This window comes from Bolinopsis microptera, chromosome 2, assembly GCF_026151205.1.
Source record: "Bolinopsis microptera isolate Bmic1 chromosome 2, MBARI_Bmic_1.0, whole genome shotgun sequence".
Taxonomy (NCBI): domain Eukaryota; kingdom Metazoa; phylum Ctenophora; class Tentaculata; order Lobata; family Bolinopsidae; genus Bolinopsis; species Bolinopsis microptera.
Genome location: NC_087073.1, coordinates 15,881,526 through 15,904,048, shown reverse-complemented (window position 1 = coordinate 15,904,048; position 22,523 = coordinate 15,881,526). Strand labels below are relative to the sequence as shown.

At 38.9% G+C, this 22,523-nt stretch overlaps 3 protein-coding genes across 4 annotated transcripts in view; 1 reads left to right on the top strand and 2 right to left on the bottom strand.

Annotated features, from left to right (window-relative positions):
• LOC134811427 (sideroflexin-1-like) overlaps positions 1-22,523 on the bottom strand; it is a 101,707-nt gene that overhangs the window by 17,373 nt on the left and 61,811 nt on the right. The window lies entirely within an intron of this gene.
• Positions 5,551-13,225, bottom strand: LOC134826587 (tetratricopeptide repeat protein 8-like). 2 transcript variants are annotated; one of them, XM_063839014.1, is made up of 6 exons: positions 10,982-11,176; positions 8,529-8,657; positions 6,928-8,402; positions 6,561-6,692; positions 6,310-6,411; positions 5,551-6,141 (listed from the first exon to the last, which is right to left on the bottom strand). In XM_063839014.1, the coding sequence occupies exons 2-6, from the start codon at positions 8,638-8,640 to the stop codon at positions 5,992-5,994; spliced, it is 1,971 nt and encodes a 656-aa protein (XP_063695084.1). In that variant the 5' UTR covers positions 8,641-8,657; positions 10,982-11,176; the 3' UTR covers positions 5,551-5,991. The 2 variants fall into 2 exon arrangements, with proteins under 2 accessions (XP_063695084.1, XP_063695085.1); XM_063839015.1 differs by lacking the exons at positions 5,551-6,141; positions 6,310-6,411; positions 6,561-6,692; positions 6,928-8,402; positions 8,529-8,657 and adding exons at positions 8,761-10,331; positions 12,255-12,457; positions 12,971-13,225 and having other exon boundaries at positions 10,982-11,177.
• LOC134811419 (protein MON2 homolog) overlaps positions 21,910-22,523 on the top strand; it is a 155,371-nt gene continuing 154,757 nt past the window's right edge. The window contains exons 1-2 of the mRNA XM_063818217.1: positions 21,910-22,099; positions 22,304-22,459. Of these exons, the coding sequence (XP_063674287.1) occupies positions 21,937-22,099; positions 22,304-22,459 (319 nt within the window). The 5' untranslated portion in view covers positions 21,910-21,936. The remainder of the gene's footprint in view (positions 22,100-22,303; positions 22,460-22,523) is intronic.

Sequence of the window (22,523 nt, the reverse complement as noted above, 5' to 3'; positions counted from 1 at the left end):
ATTATTGCAGACGTGGATATAATTTCAGAGTATTAGTGTTTAAAACTAATTAACTGTAACATTACACTCGGGATGCACAATATAATTATATCATTATTACATTAGGATTGTTGATCGCGTATCTTGACACTTTTTCAAATGCACTTGAAATTCATTTTGTTTCTATATCAACTGTTACATTTTCCATGTGAATGGATCGTCTCGTTTAATAAGCATTTGAACTTGACGCAAATATGAAACGAGATTAAAACAACGCAATTTATAAAATATGCTAAATTGTAAGTATATCTATGAAGTAAATAACATTTTTGAACAGCACTTTTCATTAGGATCGGATAAAAGCTTATTTTACATTAAATATTTACATGGTACTAATTACAAGATAAAATAAAAATGTAAAACAACCTAAATTCCTTCACATATTATCAACTGCAGTTGAATAAAATCATCGTCACCTCAGGATCATTATCCATTAAGATACTTAATTACATCAATTAATAAAATTTACAATTATCTGAATTACACACGGTAGTAAAAATAAATTTGTTTATAAAATTCTTGTCGTACTAGACTAGATTTCGTGCGCATGAGGTTGAATTATTTGGACACGACATACTAAGGTTTTTTTTTTACAAATGTCTCAGACCCATAGCTAGATCTGTGAATTTTAGGCAGACCAACTCGACAGCGGCCAAATTTTGCGCATCATGAGCCCCAAGCCCGATAACCACTTTGCCTCCCAATTATATTATCATCTCGTAACTTCATAATGAAGGTTCCGTTATTCATTTAAAGATTAAGTTTTTTTGATTCTGGGCACGTAGCCCGACACGACACGTAGCCGGGGCGAAGCTCCTTTGGTTGGCTAGAGGCTAGGGAGGGGGGAAGGCGCAGCCCCCCAGAAAATTTTTGAGAAATTATGTGTTTTAGACGACATTTGGCATTAAAGAAATTGGTAGGACAGTAATAATCAGACATCACAATAATACAAAGTTGGGGGGCTAGGGGGGCGCAGCCCTGGCCTTCGGAAAATTTTTGAGAAATAGGGTGTTCCAGACGACATTTGTACGACAGCAATAATCAGACATTACAATAATACAAGGTTGGTGGGCTGGGGGGCGCAACCCCCGGAAAATTTTTGAGAAATAGGGTGATTCAGACGACATTTGGCATTAAAGAAATTTGTAGGACAGCAATAATCATACATCAGAATAATATACAGTTGGTGGGCTAGGAGGCTAGGGGAGCGAACCCCCAGGAAAATTTTTGAGAAATAGGGTGATTAAAACGGCATTTGGCATTAAAGAAATTTGGGGACAGTAATAATCAGACATCACAATAATATAAAATTGGGGGGCCGGGGGGGGGGGGGGGGGCGCAGCCCCCCAGAAAATTTTTGAGAAATAATGTGTTTTAGACGACATTTGGCATTAAAGAAATTTGTAGGACAGTAATAATCAGACATCACAATAATACAAAGTTGGGAGGCTAGGGGGGGCGCACCCCCCGAAAAATTTTGAGAAATAGGGTGATTCAGACGACATTAGGCATTAAAGAAATTAGTAGGGCAGTAATAATCAGACATCACAATAATATAAAGTTGGTTGGCTAGGGAGGGGGGGGGCGCAGCCAATCAGAAAATTTTTGAGAAATTATGTGTTTTAGACGACATTTGGCATTAAAGAAATTTGTAGGACAGTAATTATAATCAGACATCACAATAATACAAAGTTGGAGGGCTAGGCAGGCGCAGCACTGGCCTTCGGAAAATTTTTGAGAAATAGGGTGTTCCAGACGACATTTGTGGGACAGCAATAATCAGACATTACAATAATACAAGGTTGGTGGGCTGGGGGGCGCAGTAATAATCAGACATCACAATAATATAAAGTTGGGGGGTTGGGGGGCTGGGGGGGGGGGGGGGGGGGGCGCAGCCCCCAAGATAAGTTTTAGAAATTATTTGTTTTAGACGACATTAGGCATTAAAGAAATTTGTAGGACGGCGATAATTTTTGAGAAATAGGGTGTTTCAGACGACATTTGGCATTAGAAATTTGTAATTTCAGACATCACAATAATACAAAGTTGGGGGCTAGGGGGGAACTCAGTACTTGTCACATTGAATGGAATAAGTACATATTGTATAGTGGGATTTGGGAATAATTTACGAAATGCTAAAGTCAATTGCCTGTCGTGTCGTTTAATCAAACAGTCATAAACACAGCCCACTTACCAGGCGACCATGGGGACTAGGGGGCTTATTTTTTTTGGGGTTCAATTTTTTTCCGGGGGTCTTACCCTTGGGTACGTGTCTGTATTCTAGTTGCCAGACCCACTCTATTAGAGTGCAGACTCAACATTTTGGTTGCCAGACCCACTATTCTAGAGTCCAGACTGGTTGTCATATCTCCTATATTCTAGTTCATAGACCCCCAATTCTGGTTGACAGAGTGAAGAATTACCATTCTGGTTGCCAGATTCACTCTTCTAGAGAGGAGACCCACTCTTCTAGTAGGTATAGAGTCAAGACCCACTATTCTAAAATGCAGACCCACCATTCTAGCTGCCAGACCCACTCTTCTAAGGCGAAGACCTACCATTCTGGTTGGCAGCCCCACTCTTCTAGAGTGTAGACGCACCATTCCGATTGCCAGACCCACTATTCTTGAGTGAAGACCCACCTTTCGGGTTGCCGGACCCACTATTCTAGACTCTAGACTCCAGACGCACAATTCTGGTTGCCATATATCCTATATTTTAGTTTAGACCCCCAATTCTGGTTGACACTTGACAGAGTGTAGACTTACCATTCTGGTTGCCAGACCCACTCTTCTAGAGTGAAGACCCACTATTCTAGAATTCTTACCCACCATTCTTGTTGCCAGACCCACTCTTAGCTAGAGTGAAGACCCACTATTCAAGAATTCTGACCCACCATTCTTGTTTCCAGACCCACTACCCTAAGGTGCAGACCCACCATTCTGATTGCCAGACTCACTCATCTTGATTCCCTTGATTGCAGACCCACTATTCTGGTTGCCAGACCCACTCTTATAGATTGCAGACACACCATTCTAGTTGCCAGACCCACTCTTCTAAAGTGTAGACCCACCAGACCTATTATTCTAGAGTGAAGACCCACCATTCGGGTTGTCCAAACCCACAATTCTGGTAGCCATATCTCCTATATTCTAGTTTATAGACCCCCAAATCTGGTTGACAGAGTGTAGACTTACCATTCTGGTTGCCAGGCCCACTCTTCTAGAGTGAAGATCCACTATTCTAGAATGCAGACCCGCAATTCTGGTTGCCAGACCCACTAATATTCCAGATTGTAGACCCACCTTTCTGGTTTCCAGACTCACCCTTCTAGGGCGAAAATCCACCTCTTCTAGAGTGTAGACGTACCATTCTGATTGCCAGACCCACTCTTTAAGGGTGCAGACCCACGTTCATGTTGCAAGACCCACTTCTAGATTTCAGACCCACTATTCTAGCTGCAAGACTCACTTATAGATTGCAGACCCACCATTCCAGCTGCCAGACCCACTCTTCTCAAGTCCAGACCCACCACTCGGGTTGTCAGACCCACTCTTCAAGGGTGTACGTACACCCACCATTCTGGTTGCCAGACCAACTTCTAGATTGCAGACCCACCATTCCAGCTGCCAGACCCACTCTTCTCAAGTGCAGATCTACCACTCTGGTTGTCAGACCCACTCTTGAAGCCTGAAGGGTGCAGACCCACCATTCTAGTTGCCAGACCAACTTCTAGATTGCAGACCCACAATTCCAGCTGCCAGACCCACACTTCTTAAGTGCAGATCTACCACTGGTTGTCAGACCCACTCTTTAAGCCTGAAGGGTGCAGACCCACCATTCATGTTGCCAGACCCACGTCTAGATTGCAGACCCACCATTCTAACTGCCAGACCCACTTCTAGATTGCAGACCCACCATTCTAGCTGCCAGACCCACTCTTCTCAAGTGCAGACCCACCACTCTGGTTGTCAGACCCACTCTTCAAGGGTGTACGTACACCCACCAGTCTGGTTGCCGGACCCACTTCTAGATTGCAGACCCACCATACCAGCTGCCAGACCCACTCTTCTCAAGTCCAGACCCACCACTCGGGTTGTCAGACCCACTCTTCAAGAAAGCAAACCCACCATTCTGGTTGCAAGACCCACTTTTAGATCGCAGACCCACCATTCTAGCTGCCAGACCAACTCTTCTCAAGTGTAGACCCACCACCCTGGTTGTCAGACCCACTCTTCAAGGGTACAGACCCACCACTCGGGTTGTCAGACCCACTCTTCAAGGGTGTACGTACACCCACCATTCTGGTTGCCAGACCAACTTCTAGATTGCAGACCCACCATTCCAGCTGCCAGACCCACTCTTCTCAAGTCCAGACCCACCACTCTGGTTGTCAGACCCACTCTTAAAGGGTGCAGACTCACCATTTAGCGGCCAGACCCACGCTTCTCAAGTGCAGACCCACCACTCTGGTTTCCGGACCCACTCTTCTAGAGAGTGAAGACTCATTATTCTCGTATCCAGATCCACAATTTCGGTTGCTAGACCAACTTCTAGATTGCAGACCCACCATTCCAGCCGAAAGAACCACTCTTCTCAAGTGCAGACCCACCATTCTGGTTGTCAGACCCACTCTTCAAGGGTGTAGACCCACAATTCTGGTTAACAGACCACTCTTTAAGGGTAGAGACCCATCATTCTGGTTGCAAGACCCACTTCTAGATTGCAGACCCACCATTCTGGTTGCCAGACCCACTTCTAGATTGCAGACCCACCATTCTAGCGGCCAGACTCACTCTTCTCAAGTGCAGACCCACCACTCTAGGCAACAGGGGTGAATAATATCAACAAATAAAGATTGTTTAATTTTTGCAAAAAATTTCTCGTCATGTGACAACCCTTCCCAACCCCCGGCCCCCTCAACCCCCTACCCCTCCCCCCTAAAAAACTCATCGGATTTTTGCTTCCCGCGAACATGATTTTTTCTGAAAATCTTTGTCAAGCCAGATCGGTAAATCTATCAAATATGTAAAAAAAAACCTTACGACATACTACAGTACTAGGATCTTTTTTTTTCTTCGCCATTTGGACGAATTTTGCCATGGCGCAATGATAATTTGTATCTTCTAGATAATTGGATTAAGTCAAAAGCGTTAATATCGCATCATTCAGAAGGGGGAGGGGGGGGGGGGGGTGTAACAACTTTCAAGATGCAGGGAGCAGATCCAGAGAGAGAGAGAGAGAGAGAGAGAGAGAGAGAGAGAGAGAGAGAGAGAGAGAGCCAAAGAGGGGAAGATAAGTGGCGGATATTCGAGATACAGGGGCAGGGTCACATTACACTCTTTTATATTTTAGTTAACACACAGTAATATTCCGAGTCGTTATTTAATTTAGTTGTATGATGTTGTTCAAATTTCAATTGTTTTGAAATTCAATTTCTATCATTTTGAGTAGACCTTCTGCGATCGAAACACTGCATCTAATCTAGTCTTAAAATAAAAATAAAATAAATTTAGTAAAAACAATAAAAAGATCTGAAAAGATTCGTCCAAAAGAGCTATTTACATGCTTTCTATGCTTCTTACAAACAGATAAAACACAATAATCTAAAGATAAAAGAACCAATGCGTGACTAGTCTAATCTCATAACTCTAAACAAGCAAAGATTCCACTTCAAGAGACACAAGTACAAAGATTTTTGTCGGAGGAGTTGAAATCATCAATGTTATTACCCACTAATATAACGGGTTTAAATCTCAAATAAGAATTATACCAAATTGTCTTTTTTTTACATTTTTTACATCTAAACATAATTTAAAAACATCAGCTTTAAATTAAAATCATAGGAGGGTTCAGTTCCTTATATTCCTTATCAAAGTGGTCACTTAACTAAGGTAACATGATAATCATACTGCAAGTCCAGTGAACAAAACATTCCATATGGAAGAAAAGTTATACTTTCTCCCCACTCCACATCTCCTCCTCTAGTATTTCCAGTGGAACTGAACCCAAACCTAGCAACTTGTCGTGAAACTTGGCTAGGTCAAAGCCTTCTTGTTTCTCTAACTTGGCTCGAATCTCTAGAATCTTCATTTGTCCGATCTGAGGATGATTTAAATTACTCAGCTGTAATTATAGGTAAATATATTATTCAAAGATGATATAAAGATTATAGAACTAGCACCTAAAACATGTAATCGAAGCACTTGAAACTTTTCGAAATAATCTTTACTTCATTTGAACTAGCTACCTAGAACACAATAAGATCACCTTATATGAGCAAGCCTGTCCAGGAAGAACACAGTATCGGTCTATTTCCGACTCTATTCTTTCTCTGCCCATCCCTGTATTCTCCATCATATACTGGATAGCCTGTTAATATATAATTAGTTTTAATTTTTGAACACAAAATTGCTATCAAAACTGCAACTTGGCTGATTCGATGGGAGACGTTAGATTCCCAGTTGCAGAGCAAACAGATGCCAGATGTTTATTTTATGTACAGCTTTTTTACGATTTACCTTCTCCCTTGACCATTTGAAGCGATGTATTCCTGTATCAGCAACGAGTCTAGTTGATCGCAGGAGCTCGAACGTGTAATAGCCCAATGTATCGTAGCTATCTAAACCGCTTTTGTCTTTATAGAAACCAATCTGAAATAAAACGTTTAAATTTACGATACCGTGCATACTATGTACAATAAATTAAGCACTGTCCAAAGAAATTATTATTTGCCAATTGATGCCAATTTTATTGATTTCAATGCAATGAATTGGATTTCCAAAAAAGTTATGATCTGAATGTGAAGAGAAGGTTTTTAAACATACGTCATGAATCAAAGCACATTGTATTTTACAGAATATATATAATGATCATTGAACAAGTTACCTCATTAGCCAAGCACTCGCAGTACAAGCCCCAGCCCTCAACAAATCCTGCGTATCTGGAACTGTAACGTCTCCGAAAGGCCGGTAGCTTCTTGTTCTCCATCATGCGGGAGATCTGGAAGTGGTGCCCAGGCACTGATTCATGGGCTGTTAGACTCTTCATCTGAGGCTTGAGGTGAGTTGCCATGTTGCCAGTGTTAATGTAGAAGATACCAGGTCGAGTGAGATCTAGAGTGCTCTCTTGGTAGAACGCAGCAGCACCCCCCAGGGACATTGCTTCAGGGAGTTCGGATACTTCACACGCAGCCAATGGTTTCTCCCTGAACAAATGGTCCACCTTTGTAGAGACCTCCTTCAGCAGATTTTGGCAGTACTTGATAATTGCCTTCTTACCCTCAGGACCGTTCTGAAATCTAAACTTCTTGTTTTCAAACATATCCCTTAAAATTACAGATGGCGGATCCAAACTGTTCAGAGTCATATCCCCATTTTCATTCATCACCCTCACAACCTGAACTACTTTATCCAGAGTGTTCTCAGTATCGTTTTTACCCTGATTAAATATCTGCTCGGGAGTGAGGGTGGTGGTAGTCTCCCACCTTAGACAATGATCGTAGTAGTCCTCACCGTCCTGCATCTTCCACAACCCCACCTCACCTGAGGAGATCTGTATGTAGCTCCGCACAGCGTTCAGACAGTTGGTCAGCCCGGGTATGAGGTACAGTTCAATGGCATGTCTGATAGCTTTGATATAGTTCTCAGGTAACATTTCTCCAGTTGCAGCCTCATATTTCTCCGTAGCAGTACATATCAATTTGTTGTCCTCAGAATGAAGGTCAAATAGTGTTTGTTTTATGGTGCTGGCAACTTTTTCCAGGCAGCATCGGGGTGCTATCGCTCCCACAGCCTCCTTCCGTTTCATGTCAGCTACTATCCTGTTGAACTTGTGTCCGCCACCAATTACACGTGATATGTAGCGCTGAATATCAGCACTGTCTTCAATCACAGCTAGGTCGGTCATCAGGAACATGTACCGACCGTGATACCCGTAAAACTGATCGATGGGGAATATATGACCGCGAAATGACCGGTTGCTGTGTTTTACAGTCCAGAGGAGGACTTTGCAGCTAGTACGCTGACAGGGCGTCATGTCAGGCCAGATGTTTGAGGTGTTGTCTTTGAGAACTTTCATGGTGTAGTCGTTAAACTTTTTGAGACGATTCTCATATATCTCGGAGGGATAGTCACTGAGGAAGCCATTATGACACTTGATTCCTGCTTGTTCAAGGAAACCACATGTCGACATAATCTCGGGATCTGTAAAATTTAGCTGAAGAAACACTCTGTCAAAGAAGTGATCGGGGTTCTCTGGGACAAAGTCGTTATTTCCGTCGAACCATCCCAGAACGGTCTGGTTAAGATCATGATTTGCCGGGCCGAGAAGTTCTGAAATACTACTGAAGTCCTGGAGCTTTCCTAGAAAATAAAAAGAAGGATCAGTTTCTGGTGGTATGATCTCCTCACTGTAGACTGTCGAGGGATATCATTCAGATCTAGAATATCTCATGCCATCATATAACTACATGGGACAAAGAAAGTCACCTGAAAATACGTCTCTGGCAGCTTGGATATCTTGACGAAGGATGTGGACAGAAGCTTGGAATATGGTCTTCGCATCGCAGTCGTACACTGTGTTCGTCAGATAGCATGCCATTCGACCGCTTTTCGGGGCTAAAAGAGGTTTGATTTATTAAGTAAGGGATGATAACACATTTTATGTTTTACAACAGGAAAAATAATTGAGTATGATAATAAAAAAGGAAGATTTACAGCTCACACAGTGTAAAAAGATCATTAAAACGAGTTTCAAATTACAATCGAACTAAATCAATATCTACAGGAAATTGCTATCAATATATAGGTGTATAATAATATGTGAGCAAGGTATAATAAAATGCATTATATGATACAATTACTACATAATTCTATACAACTGCAAGGATTAATATTTATTAAGATAACATCACATTCTATGTACACACGAATATTTTTACACGAAACTTCAACAAATATGGCCTTAAGGAAAATGACATGCAATAAAGCGAGACAGTTGGAATGATAATTGTATTATAATTGATAGATATCCTGGCCTGTGATGCTCTTCCGGGCCATGTAATGACCACATTATAGCTTGCTCGGTGGTCACATACAACTTAATTAAACCATTAAACCTTTAAACAATTTACAAGATATACGTGGCAAGATCACTAGTCCTTTTATCGTCCGAGTTTTGTGAAAGTTTTTAGTTCTGGAGAAATTTCTATTGTACACAAAATCATAGCTTATTTTCAGGGTAGTTTGCAGAAAACATAACCTTATAACCATTAATAAATTATACTATGTATAGTATACAGTTAAATACATACAATACACATGGGTGATACTGAGAAAGTCTGATGTACATTTTACGGAAAAAAACAATTCTGATAATTTCTGAATATTTCCCAAAACCATTTACAACAAAGTGAAATACTGGCGGAGCTGGGTCAGAAGATTCTTAGAATCAACATGTTCAGCGAAAGCTTCCAGAGATTTCCTGACCTCTTTAAAGCTAGTATTCAGGTCACCCTGCCCTTCAGAGAGAATAGCCAGATTATAATGGGCCTCGTATAGCTCCTGGTTTATCGTCATGGCTGAGAGGAAATAAGCTCTGGCTTGCTCTACTTTTCCTTTCCTCATCTCCAGAACCGCCAGATTGTTGTACGCCTCCGCGTGGTTGTTATCCGAGATAAGAGCCATTTGGAATGCTTGGTATGCCAGGTTTGAGTCCCCAATTCCCACAGCAATATGCCCGACATTATACCACACATCCGCCACGTTTTCCTTCTGAGCAAGACTTATCGCACGCTCGAAACACGTCAGAGACATATCATACTGCTGCGCATAGAAGCAGCACAGTCCGATATTATTGTAAAGTTCAGTGTTACAAACTCCCATTTGCAGTAGCCGTCTGAAGGAACGTAAAGCTATTTCAGGCATGTCAGAGTAAAAGTTATGAGTACCAATACAAGCTATAGCCTCCACACATGACGCATCATACTGGAACACTTTCTTGTAGAACTTAACCGAGCTATCCAGATCTCCTAACCCCTCGTGTACTCTGGCTCCCCCGATTATCAGGGACACCTCCCCCGGGAACACTTCCATTCCCTTCTCAAACAGGTCCAGAGCAGCTAACGGCTGGTCTAACTTCACAAACACTTTAGCCAGGTACAGATAGTTGTCAACTGTTGGTTGTTGTTTCAGGGCGGATTGGAACTGCTTCTCCGCATCTCGGAAGAGTCCCAATCTGTAGTAGCACTTGCCGAGCTGTTGTTTCCACCACCAATCATCATACTTGGACGACTGTATAGGGAGATAAAACCAAGGTTTAAAATAAGATGAAAAATCAGGTAAATTAGATGAAAAATCAGGTAAATTAGATGGAAACGTTCACAGTACAATAATAATGATAAGAAGCAAGTGTGCATATCTATATCACGAGAGCAAAGCAAGAAGCAACGTAAGAGCAATCCGTTAAACAGCTCAGTTTCCAGTTTAACACAACATTAGCAATCAGCAAACCAGAGAGCGTGATATTACATATTGTGTGTAACATGCTAGTTCATGATGGTGTTATTATATTATAATGATAAACATTTATCCGGGAACTTGGTAATCTGTCGAACGCTTGTTTACAAACTGTTAACGGACGTTGGTCATATGACACACGGATAAAACACGGAAACTTAAAGCACAGCCCGGTAAGCAAAGGGTTAACGCACAGCCAACAAACAGACGTTAAAAAAGCGCTTAGTGCTAGTGGTAAATAACTGCAACAAGGTGATGAAGTATCTGTGGACAGATTACCAGATTGCCGGAGTATTTCAAATTGTTTGGTGAGTTCGCAATACCACTTTTTCTAGACACATGACTGATGACACCCATCTACCTGTCACGTGTCCAGAAAAAGGAGATGAAAACCCGCAACTTTAACATCATGTTTATAATCTTACCTGAGTGGCAAGAGCTGCAAGTTCGAGGGAGTTCTTGATGTCGTTCTCGTGGTAGAAGAGATAATCGAACAGGACTTTGTTGAGACCAGGCCTGTCAGCGTACTTTGCAAGATTTAGTTGAGAGGGGTTGATGAAAGGGCCGTCAGGCTCTGACAGCATGGACGCAGTTCCCAAACGTACAAATCTACCGGACGCACTGCAATAAAATGCGTTTTTATTTTATTACCATTTTTACAGCCTGACGGCTTTGTAAGTACCCGATTAAAACCGGAAACCAATTAAAAACCGGAAACTTGAACGATCAGTTGATAGTTCTTTGAATTTTTTTTTACGGAAAAAAAAAGAACAGAATAAAGTGGAAAATCATTTTCCAGGAATATGTAAGTGATATGGAATATGTCGAGACTTGGGATAAAAGCAATTTACAAAACATTTATAATTCAGTTTGTTGTCTACGCAACAACGGATCACAAATCAGATGCAGCCAATTATGGGCCACATTATCCTTACCCGGAATAACAATCGAATGAATGATAATGACGGTCATAGATCAGTGGGCGGCTTCATTTAATAAAGCCCAAGCTAACAAAGTGGCCCTAATGGTACATTAATGCAACCTTCTAGTTCTACGGAAATCGAAAGATTAATGATTTCCAGTCGGAGCACGCATTTTCAGGGAAAGTTGTAGCCTTCTAAGTTGTAGGCCTTCTAGGTTGTAGGCCCACTAATGGTGTATTTATCTAATAATCTAATCCTATCCCCTCTTGGTTGCTCACTTCATGGCCCATGTATACATCACATAATTACATAAGCCTGAGAAAAAGTGATTCTTGAGGAGATTGATTCTATTAATTGAAGATAGAAAATAAAGGTATTTTACTCCTATAAATAGGATTATTATCTATGATTATACATTGAAATTGAATTTATAAATATAGGAGATTATAATATGTAGATAAATAATAATGACCGAGCGCGAGGTACCCGGTAGAGAGGTTTGACTGTATTTATATATTATTATGTTTTCAAATTAAGGACAGATACAACTTCATCTCTTAATATTTCATTCGTATTATATTCTAAATTATATTGATCTACAATAAAGAAATAGCGCTTTTATTATTCCAATTCTCAGAAAATAATAATGTCTGAATATTTTCTAACAGTACAAGTAAGCAAGGTTTCTTAAAATAGATACGGCAGAGAACATTAGTAAACTGAAAGAAACACATACCTGCAGCACTGGTAACATACCTGGTAACAATTAACATACCTGGTAACAGGACGTGCAGTATGAGCGGTACGGGGAGTCATGATAGCTTGTTCCATGGTACCAGGTCTGCCAGACTGAGTACCCGGCCTCACAAACCCACTGACTGGTCTCCCTGACTGGGACATGGGTCTGACCCCCTGGGAAGTGGAGGTGCCCTGTCCTGATGTTCCTGGTTTCTTGAAGGAGGTGCCAGGTCTTGCTACCTAGGAGAGTCAGCAATGATACTACTCGTGTGTTGTGTACAATTGTAAAACACCTCGATTGTAGATATTTTTGATTTAATGTCCTAATTAATTAGCACTAATTATGCTGTCGTCCTCGTGATTCACATTATAGCTATACAGACAAACCATGTTATATATTATCAATTCTAAACAGCTAAATTTCAAATTTATAAGTTTTAGTTATTTGGTAATGATACAATACTCAACCTTATTATCATTGCAACAGAAAGTTATTTAATATAATAATAAGTTCATGAAAAATGTGTTGCTATGATTCCAGGCTACAATTTTGATATGATCTACTGATCTACGGCCCAATTCTGATCTTGGTCTATCATGATCGGGGCTATATTTCTTTAACTGCCTAGGTCCTTTCGTAGACTGGAATGAGTTCGAAAAATGAGTTCAATTCAATAGTTAATATAGAACAGCAGAATGAAAATTGGTAAAGGCTCGCCTTAGAAGTGAGATGTAAAATAAAAAGAAAAGTACCTGAGCAATACTATTGTCATCCATAAGCATCTCAGCAATTCCATCTGCGTCCGCTTCAACTTCATCAACATAAACTTGTTCTGTCAGGGCTTTAGCTTTCATGAACCAAGCACATTGATCATAAGGATTTTTCTCCAGCATTTTGGAGCAAATCTCTATACAGGAATCAAATTTCCTTCTTCTGAGGTAGCTCCGAGCTAAGAACAAAGGGTCGAGTTGCTTTTCCATGAGAGACATTTTGACTTTCTAACAATAGGAATTTGTGTGAATCAGTTTAGGAATACCTTTCAAACAACTTTTAGTTATACAAAAGTATAAACTTGACTTATATAAACTTAATAAAAACTATACATGCAGTATAGAATAAAATCATCAATACACAAAAAGACAACATTATCAACTAGATCAATACGTTAAACCTTTTTCGAATTCAGAGTTACCTTAAAACGGTGGGGGAGGGTGTGGGAATAATTTAGGTTTGTCATCCCGCTGTTTGTGAGGAGTCCTCACAAACAGCGGGATGACAAACCGAGATTATTCCTACACACTCCTACCTCAAGCTCACTGAGGAGACATAGCTAAAACTATTTGATTCATAAGTACTGAAAAAATTAAAAGGTCTAAAATCAAATTTGGGCTAATATAATTGTAGTCTTATCTATACTAATAATTCTAAAATGTGTGTGTCTGTCTGTCTGTTTGTGTGTGGGTAATTTCCGAACAGCTTAATCAAGAAAACGGTTGGAGTTATGGGCATGGTTTTTTTTGTTGGTTTAGTGCCGACAAAACTCTGATAAAACCAAATGATTAAAGTTTTTTTAATTTTTATATTCGGAAGATGGTTAAATTGGTGGTTTTGTGTATCATTAGTGGTATTGTAATACTAGCCTGTTGTAATTTACTACAGTGGTGGGTTAGATTCTGGAGGCAGTGAAATACTGTATTATCTATAATCTGCAATAATTAGAGTGTATGCTTCATGAATTGCTTATTTTGAGTTTGTAAGGATGTATTTCTATTTTCTGAGTTCAGTTGTATGTGGTCAATGGTTTTCATCCCCCGATAATGATGATGGTAATTATCGAAGGAGATAAGTAAAGAGCTAAAAACATTATGCCATGTCTCAAGATACATTATAATCAGGGTCTAATTGTATAATGATGGATGGAGTCTGAGCTCTACACCAAGTTATTTAATTACTGGCCGATATATTGTGTTGGGGGGCTCAGAATTAAATTTACTTTTTAATGCAGCGAGTTTGGACTGAGCGAGTTCATGCTTTTGCACTGTTAAATTAACTTTTCAGCCGTTTCTAGTTTTTTTTGGTTAAACATCAAGAAGATGATTGGGGAATCATATCTGGGGATATAAAAGAAAGCCAAAACCTGTATTAAGCAGAGTACAATCAATACATGTGATATCATACTTATAGATAAATTTAAAATTGTAAGTTCAACCCCACACAGGGCCTGCATAATCATCAACATACAGCTCACAAAATTGAATTATAAAATGTTTCAAACAGTATACACATAATGTCACAATGACCCTATATAAAAATAACCCTTAAAAAACTCGATATTTTGAAAATCACCCTTGGCCTTGCAGCCCCAAGTTCAAATCTAAACTGTCTATATTGACAAAGTTCTCTCTCGCCCCTCGGTCTCCCCGGAGAGAAATTACCGTCGTTCTTAAGATTTCGAAACGAAGGCACTTTCTAATGTATTCCACAGCATCTGAGTACCTCTGCCCTGTGTGGTATTCCATCTCACAAGATTAGGCACTCCAATCAATTAGTCACTCCTATCAACTTACCCAGCCAAACAGTCATATCATAATTTAATTAATTTGTAGGCTATTATATTGACTATTGAGGTTTAATGATGATATGGAATTTGAATTCTATATAAATTTACACTATGTGGTTGGGGCATTTTGCATAGTAAATATGGTTACTACTCCTATATATCATATTATTTGATTGGTATTCGATTTCTGATTATTTCTCTAGGAATATGATTATTATATCTCAATTTGGCTTTAGGTAGGGTGCCCCGCTAAAAGAACTGGATTCTTCCAGGAAGCATCCCGTGCACAGACCTTGGTCTACATATATATTAAATTATTAACCATTCATTCTGTATGTGCACGAAAATTTATTTCAATCAATCAATTTGATTGGTATTCGATTTCTGATTATTTCCCTAGGAATATGATTATTATATCTCAATTTGGCTTTAGGTAGGGTGCCCCGCTAACAGAACTGGATTCTTCCAGGAAGCATCCCGTGCACAGAGCTTGGTCTACATAATATATATTAAATTATTAAACATTCATTCTGTATGTGCACGAAAATTTATTTCAATCAATAAGCAGAAACGGTCCAGTACTCAAATATAACAAACCAAAATGAAAATAATCCTACTTTCTACAAGGTTCGGATATTGAAGTCAAAAGAAGGTTTCGTGATCTCACCTTAGATATTAAGCTAAGTACTGAAAAAAAAATGAAAAAAAAGGGGGACCCCCAACCCATGTAGCTGAGACACCTCACAGCAAGTAGACCAAAGTGGCTCTTGCTTGTGAAGGGTGTATCAACTACCCGCCGAGGCGGTGGGTTGGGAGTCCCCCCTGGGATCATTTCGTCCGTAAAATTTTACACATTATAAAAGCTATAATAAATTATCTATAAAATTTACATAAACAAACTTAAGAGACCTCAAAGCTCGTCTTCTGAGGAATGAGATTGAAGGATACGTCATCCAGTCAAGGTGCTGGGCTTTTTGTCTTCCTCTGATTCCCCTGAGTGCTATGAGTGTGCCAGAGGCGGCTATTGAGGGCGTCCAGGCGTCCGTGGACGTCTTAAAATTATTATAGGGTGGCTGGTGCTTAAAATAGAAATAGTAATTAGTAATAGCGTTAGGAAATAACAAATCGCAATATAAAGGTCACGCATGATCTTCATGAAATTTTGTGTTGTAGGGAGTCCAATCCTACCTCTGGACTACTCAGCCGCGCAGTTTTAACACATAGTTAATTGTAAACGTTACAAAGCACATCGTGCGCATCCCACTACAGGTAATCTATTATGATTTGCCTCGATTTGGGGGTCCAGGACCCTTTGCAATTTGACTGTTATGATACTGCGCGGCTGAGATCGTACACGTGTGGTGTCCTGTTTCACCCATGTTATAAGTTTTTGTTTTTGTTTGCTGTCGCCTGTGAAGTGTTACACATTACATTTACAAGGCCCTGTGTGTAATGTAATCGGTAGTTTGGAGGGAGCCCCCTCCCCTCCAGTCCATCGATTGGACCCCCAACAAAACTGCCAGCCAGCTCCCACGAGCCGCCTCTGGAGTGTGCTTCGTAGCAGATCAAACCTGAATCGTGTTCTGATGTGATTTTTGATCTGGCTCTTAGCTTCTTTATTGTGGTCAGCTATCCTTTCAGAAATACGATCTACAAACACAGTGCAGAGTGGGCCCATACCTCCGGATTTTGTAAAGACTAGTGGGACAAAGGACCCTTTCTCTGACTGAAGTACTCTCTCCTCAAAGAGATCTTTCTTCTCTTTCTCATGCGCACTGTAGATTTTATCTATTGGCTTAAATGTATCGGAGTCGCAATTAGGATGAGTGACCCTGATGTCGAAGAATGTTCTTTCGAATGGTGCATACAGTCCAACAGCTGCTACGTCCAGCTAGATACTGATAGTAAGCAATGCTCAGTTTTGAATTTTGAGACCAAGCAAACGTCCCAAGATCTCACCTAAGTTATTCAGGTAATATGCCTTCTTTCTATGTTTTGATCACAGATTACAATAACAAGTTACATAACAGAACTCTCCTCGGATATTCAGGTTACGTATTGTCCAATCCTTAATAGTCCAGATTTTACGAGTCCGAATAATATAAGAGGTCAAAAGATTTTTTTGCTGTACGACTACAGTCCTCGAGATCTCAACTCGTGTCATCAAAATACTATACCTTTAAAACAGGATATATTTAACTACGAAAACAATTTTGTTTGAATTACTAAAACAAAAATAATAAGCTCGTGTGTTTGGTGTTAATAGCTTTTTATAAAGACAAATAATCAAAATTTACTGGGCGGCGCTCAGCCTGTTATGTCATTCAACCGAATCTCTGTTCGGTTTTTATATTTATGTTTTCTGAACATAAATATAAAAACCTGGGGTTTCCTTGTCATACGTTGTATGACCCGCCGCGCACGAGTGCGCGGCTCCCCCTGTATCGTAGAAATTCTACAGAAACACTATAGTTGCTCTAACCAGAGCCCTCTCACTTGCAGTAGCGCGCGACCTTGTTGTGAAACAAGCGCGTCACGCAGTACGCGTAGGCAAATGGCTATGTGAAACACTATAGTGAAGCGACAGTGGGGGTCACCACGTAATGTCGTGATACAAGGGTTTCCACTTTCCAGGTTGATCAACATTTTATTTTTATTATTCTTATTACCAATTAATACAATTCAAGAAAACAACATTTTTTAAAAATTACTCCAAATGCGACGTACCTAAGCCGCGCGTTTTAGATTTTACAAAATTAAAACAATCTGATTGACAATTATTAAATAAATACACAATTTATGCAGTTTACTCAAAAAATGCTATAAATAAAATATTACTTGATTGACGATGTCAATCCTTCGCATCTCGCCGATCTGTGGTTGCGAGAAGCATTATTCGATGCGCGCGCGACCCAGTAGTGCATCGCGCTACAAAATATTACCAAACGTACGACCAGGGCACGGCTTGTATCACGTTAACGGGTGATACTCGTAAAATATCTGTTCCATATATATTAAGTAAAACAAAATTTAAGTAAAACAAAATTTAAATTTTATTGCCATTACAATGAATAATGATATCATAATAAATAAATATATAATATTGGACCGTCGACGAGTCCAACTCGGCGCGCGTCCTAGTAGGTTGTAAACTTACAATGACCCCACTGTCGCTTCACTATAGAGTTTCTACGATACAGGGGAGCCGCGCACTCGTGCGGCGGGTCATACAACGTATGACAAGGCACGGCACACAACATTTTTAAATAGGAAAATTAATTTAATTTTGGATTGCAAACAATCACGAAAGTTTTAATAACAAATAATAAACAAATTTATTAAACTAAAAATCTAGCTTGCTAATTCATTTAAATATTAAAACTTGAAGCCTCCGAGTAAATTTCTGGAGGTCAAAATCAACTTTCCAGTAAATTTTTGCTTATTGAAAATGACAATACAAAAACTTAATTTAATTGTTCACGAAACAAATATTCACAATCTACATCTAATTTATAAACACTTATGCGCGGCGTAGTACAGCACATTTTCAAAACCGTATATATTTATAATCGAGCGCTATCTATTGATATGATATATTCAACATTCTTAGAGCATTTCCTCATTGCTTATGGTGATTAAATAACACTCACCGATTGTATTTGAAGTAGACTTTGATTTAGAAGGTGTTTATAACCTTTCAGTCTTTATTGAATTACTATATTGAATTATATTGAAATTTGTAATGTAAGTTAACAAATTTAAAAATTACATCGTTTATTTTGTGAATTCTAAAAAATAAATCGAACTTTGCTCAGCTCACTTTGGTAAATATGAATTGAAAATTTGTGTGTATATATTTGATTGTTTAAAGTTCAATTGGTAGCAGTGGACCATTTCCGTTACCTACGTAGTGTGCTCAACTCATTGCAACACTTGAATTGATTGTGGTCTGCCAATTTCATCACTTGATTGTTTGGCCATCACCGCTTTGTTGGCCAGTATCAACCCCATTATATTAGTGGGACTTTGGTCGCTTATACGGCCTAAGCGGTATACAAATTATGCGTTATTATTATTATTATTTTATATTGTTTCAATTATACATGATTTTCTGGAGTAACTAAATTAAGCGGCCAAACTGATGAACAGCAGAGGTCAACAAAATAAAATTTGGTAAGAAAAAAACAGAAGAATTAACCCTCAAAGTAACCTGAAATTTACACCAACTTACCCAGAATCTATCTAAAATTGACCCTAAACTGACTGCATACAAATTTCAGCTGCAACAAATTTCAGCTGCAACAAATTTCAGCTGCAACACACAGAGATGGGGGCATATTAGATCTTGTAATTACCAGGGATGGTTCTTTTACTCACGATTGCATTGAAGTTCTAGATCCTGTCATTACTGATTCTGGCACATCGTCTGACCACTACTTTGTTGCTTTCAATTGCAATGTATCTCCAGCACCCATAGGCACTCTAGAACCAATTACTTACAGAAACATTGCTTGCATAGACCTAGATGCTTTTGTTGAGGACATTCTTAAGTCAAAACTATGTGACACTGATTGCTTCAATGACCTCGATAGTGCAGTTGATATCTATGAGTCTGAGTTGAGCAGTATTTTGGACAAGCATGCTAAAGAAAAAACTTTCATCCCAAGAAAAGATCATAACGCTGAATGGTGGTCTACACACTGTCAACAAGCAAAAGCAATGAGAAGAAAGATTGAGAGACTGTATCAAAAGAATCATGATTGCCCAGATTATAAACGACTGTACAGGAAAGCATCAGAGAGAGCATCCTCAGTCATTGTATCCACAAGAGATCACTTCTACAAAACAAGGTTACAAGATAGTGCAGGTGATGCTAAAAAGACTTATTCCATCGTTAATAAGTTGCTCAATAAAGAAAAAGTTAGTACTACTACACCTTCTTGCTCTTCGAATCTTGAGAGTGCTAACAACTTTGCACAGTTCTTTAAATCAAAGGTCGACAACATATACAACAACATTTATTTAGAACAACAATCCCAAGATTCTCCTAACTCAGATGAATTTGTTCCTCTTTCTAATAGCCCAAAGATAGTACAATTCCGTCATGTGTCTGATGAAGAACTAGTAAGCATCATAAAGAATATGTCTAACAAATTCTGTGATCTTGACCCCATACCTACAAAGATTCTCATCAAGTTTCTCCCAGAACTCCTTCCTCTGATCTCATTTATAGTCAATGAATCATTAGTTAAAGGTGAGTTTCCTATAAAACTTAAGGAGGCTCTCATTCGTCTAAGTTTGAAGAAACGTGGCCTTGACGGTGAATCTCTATCTAACTATAGGCCTATTAGCAATCTCTCATTCTTGTCAAAAATCATTGAGAAGTGTGTATCTATACAGCTCACCAGTTATCTTGAGGATAACAACTTGCTTTCTAAAGTTCAGTCCGGCTATAGGAAGTTTCATAGCTGTGAAACTGCAACAACCAGAATCCATAACGACATCTTGATAACTATTGACAAGAAAACTAAAGTTGTTCTTTTACTTCTAGATTTGAGTGCTGCCTTTGATACTGTCAATCACCCAAGATTAATCAAGAAGCTAAGATCTGCTTATGGCATTACAGGCATTGCTCTTACATGGATCAGGTCCTACTTGGCTAACCGTTCATTTTGTGTCAAAGTCAAGGATTCGTCTTCCTCAGCAACTGTTCTTGAGATAGGTGTGCCACAAGGTTCAATCCTTGGCCCCCTGCTATTCATATTGTACACCAAAGATCTTGAGAACATTGCAAGTATGCATGGGTGCTGTATTCATTTGTATGCTGATGACACCCAGCTGTATTTCACTCTTGATTATGATGACCCATCACAGCTAGAGCACAATATGGAACACTGTATGTCTGATATCAAGAAATGGATGACAAACAATTTCCTTCAACTGAATTCTTCTAAGACTGAAGTCATCGTTATATCCTCTAAATTTGACTCAACAAATATTCCAGCCTCTCTACAGATTGTTAATGATCAAGAGCCACATGTTGTTAGTGGAACTGTGAAGAGTCTTGGGCTGTATTTGGGCAGTTATCTTTCAATGAGTGATCAGATTACGTCAGTGGTTCAAGCATGTAATATTCAGATCAGAAATTTGTGGTTTATTGCATCAAAACTGTCTTTTAACCTTAAGATTCAGCTTGTTCATGCTCTAGTACTCTCTAGAATTGATTATTGCAATAGCGTATATTTTGGACTGAGCTCTTATGATTTAAGTCGTTTACAGAAGGTGCAAAATTCTGCTGTAAGATTTATTTTCGGGAGAGGAAGAAAGGCACACACTACTCCACTACTTAAGAAAGTTCATTTTCTACCAGTTAGATTTAGAATAGATTTTAAGATTGCCCTACTTGCCTACAAGTGTTTAAATAATATAGCTCCTCCTTACTTAAAAGAGTTGATATCTCCTAGGCAGCAAAGTTTTAAAAATGTACGTCTTGATAATGATTATTTTTACCTTAGTTTTCCGCCCTCTCCTAACTATGTAAACACAGAGAAAGCTTTTAGTCACTGTGCAGTTAAAGTATTTAATTCCTTGCCATACGACATAAGATCAGCTGAGTCAGTTACATCTTTCGAGACCAAACTTAAAACATACTTCTTTTCTCTAGCATTTGATTGATTTTGCATTTACATAGGTAAAATGAACTTGTCATGTCTAATTTTCAATTAAACTAAGCTCAGTTAATGTAAGAGCCGCTTTAGAAAGCACTGGAGTTTATCTCCAGGATTAAATTATATCGAGTTATATGATTTAGCTATAAGGCGGTTTATAAATGTTGTATTTATTTATTATTTTATTATTTATACTCAGATCACCCAGTGTGACAGTTATTGAATAAGGTTTTCAAACAATTAACCCAAGATTACCCAAGCTTACCTACACAACTGCCATAATACAAACCAACCCTAAACTCCTTTAAAACACTAACCACATACTTACCGGGCCTGGGCGACATCTTCAATGAACTAACTCTAACTTTGTGTAACATCTATCAGTAGTTCAACAGTGAACAATGATGGCCACTTCGATTAATATCTTTTATCTAGTTACATACTTGTCAAATGTCAAAGATTGAATTTCAGTAGGTATTGTTGATATGCAATGATCGGGAAATGGAAAAACTTGGTTGACACCCTACAGACAGATCTTAGAAGTGTTTCCTCAGAAGCAAAGAGGAGGCACCCTGCAGTGAAAGATGCAGCTGAAAGAGCCATCTTAAAACTCAGAAGTCTAAGTGCTGCTAATGATAAACATATAAATGAAGGTGAGTTACTATTTTGATTTACTTCAAATTTATTAGGTTCTAGTATTAACAAGAACGACCTGAATATAATCCTGTATAATAGCCAAAAACATTACTGACTATTCAAGTTTTTCATCTTAACAAAAACAATGTATGAAGTTTTTAAATTACCACATTGTATTTAAAACTAAGTTTAGAGTAAAAACTCAATAATGAATATTTCAGTTATTGCCAGGTCAGACGATGTTATTCAACCCTTTATCCTCGGCTGTGAAACAAAGAATCCAAAGTTGATTCTTATCAGTATCACTTGTATTCAAAAGCTGATCTCTCATGATGCTGTGCCTGATACATCTGTAACAATTATCGTTAAAACTCTGAGTGAGTACATAATATTATTAACCTTATATTTAAAATTAGAAAACAAATTATTAAAAAACATCCT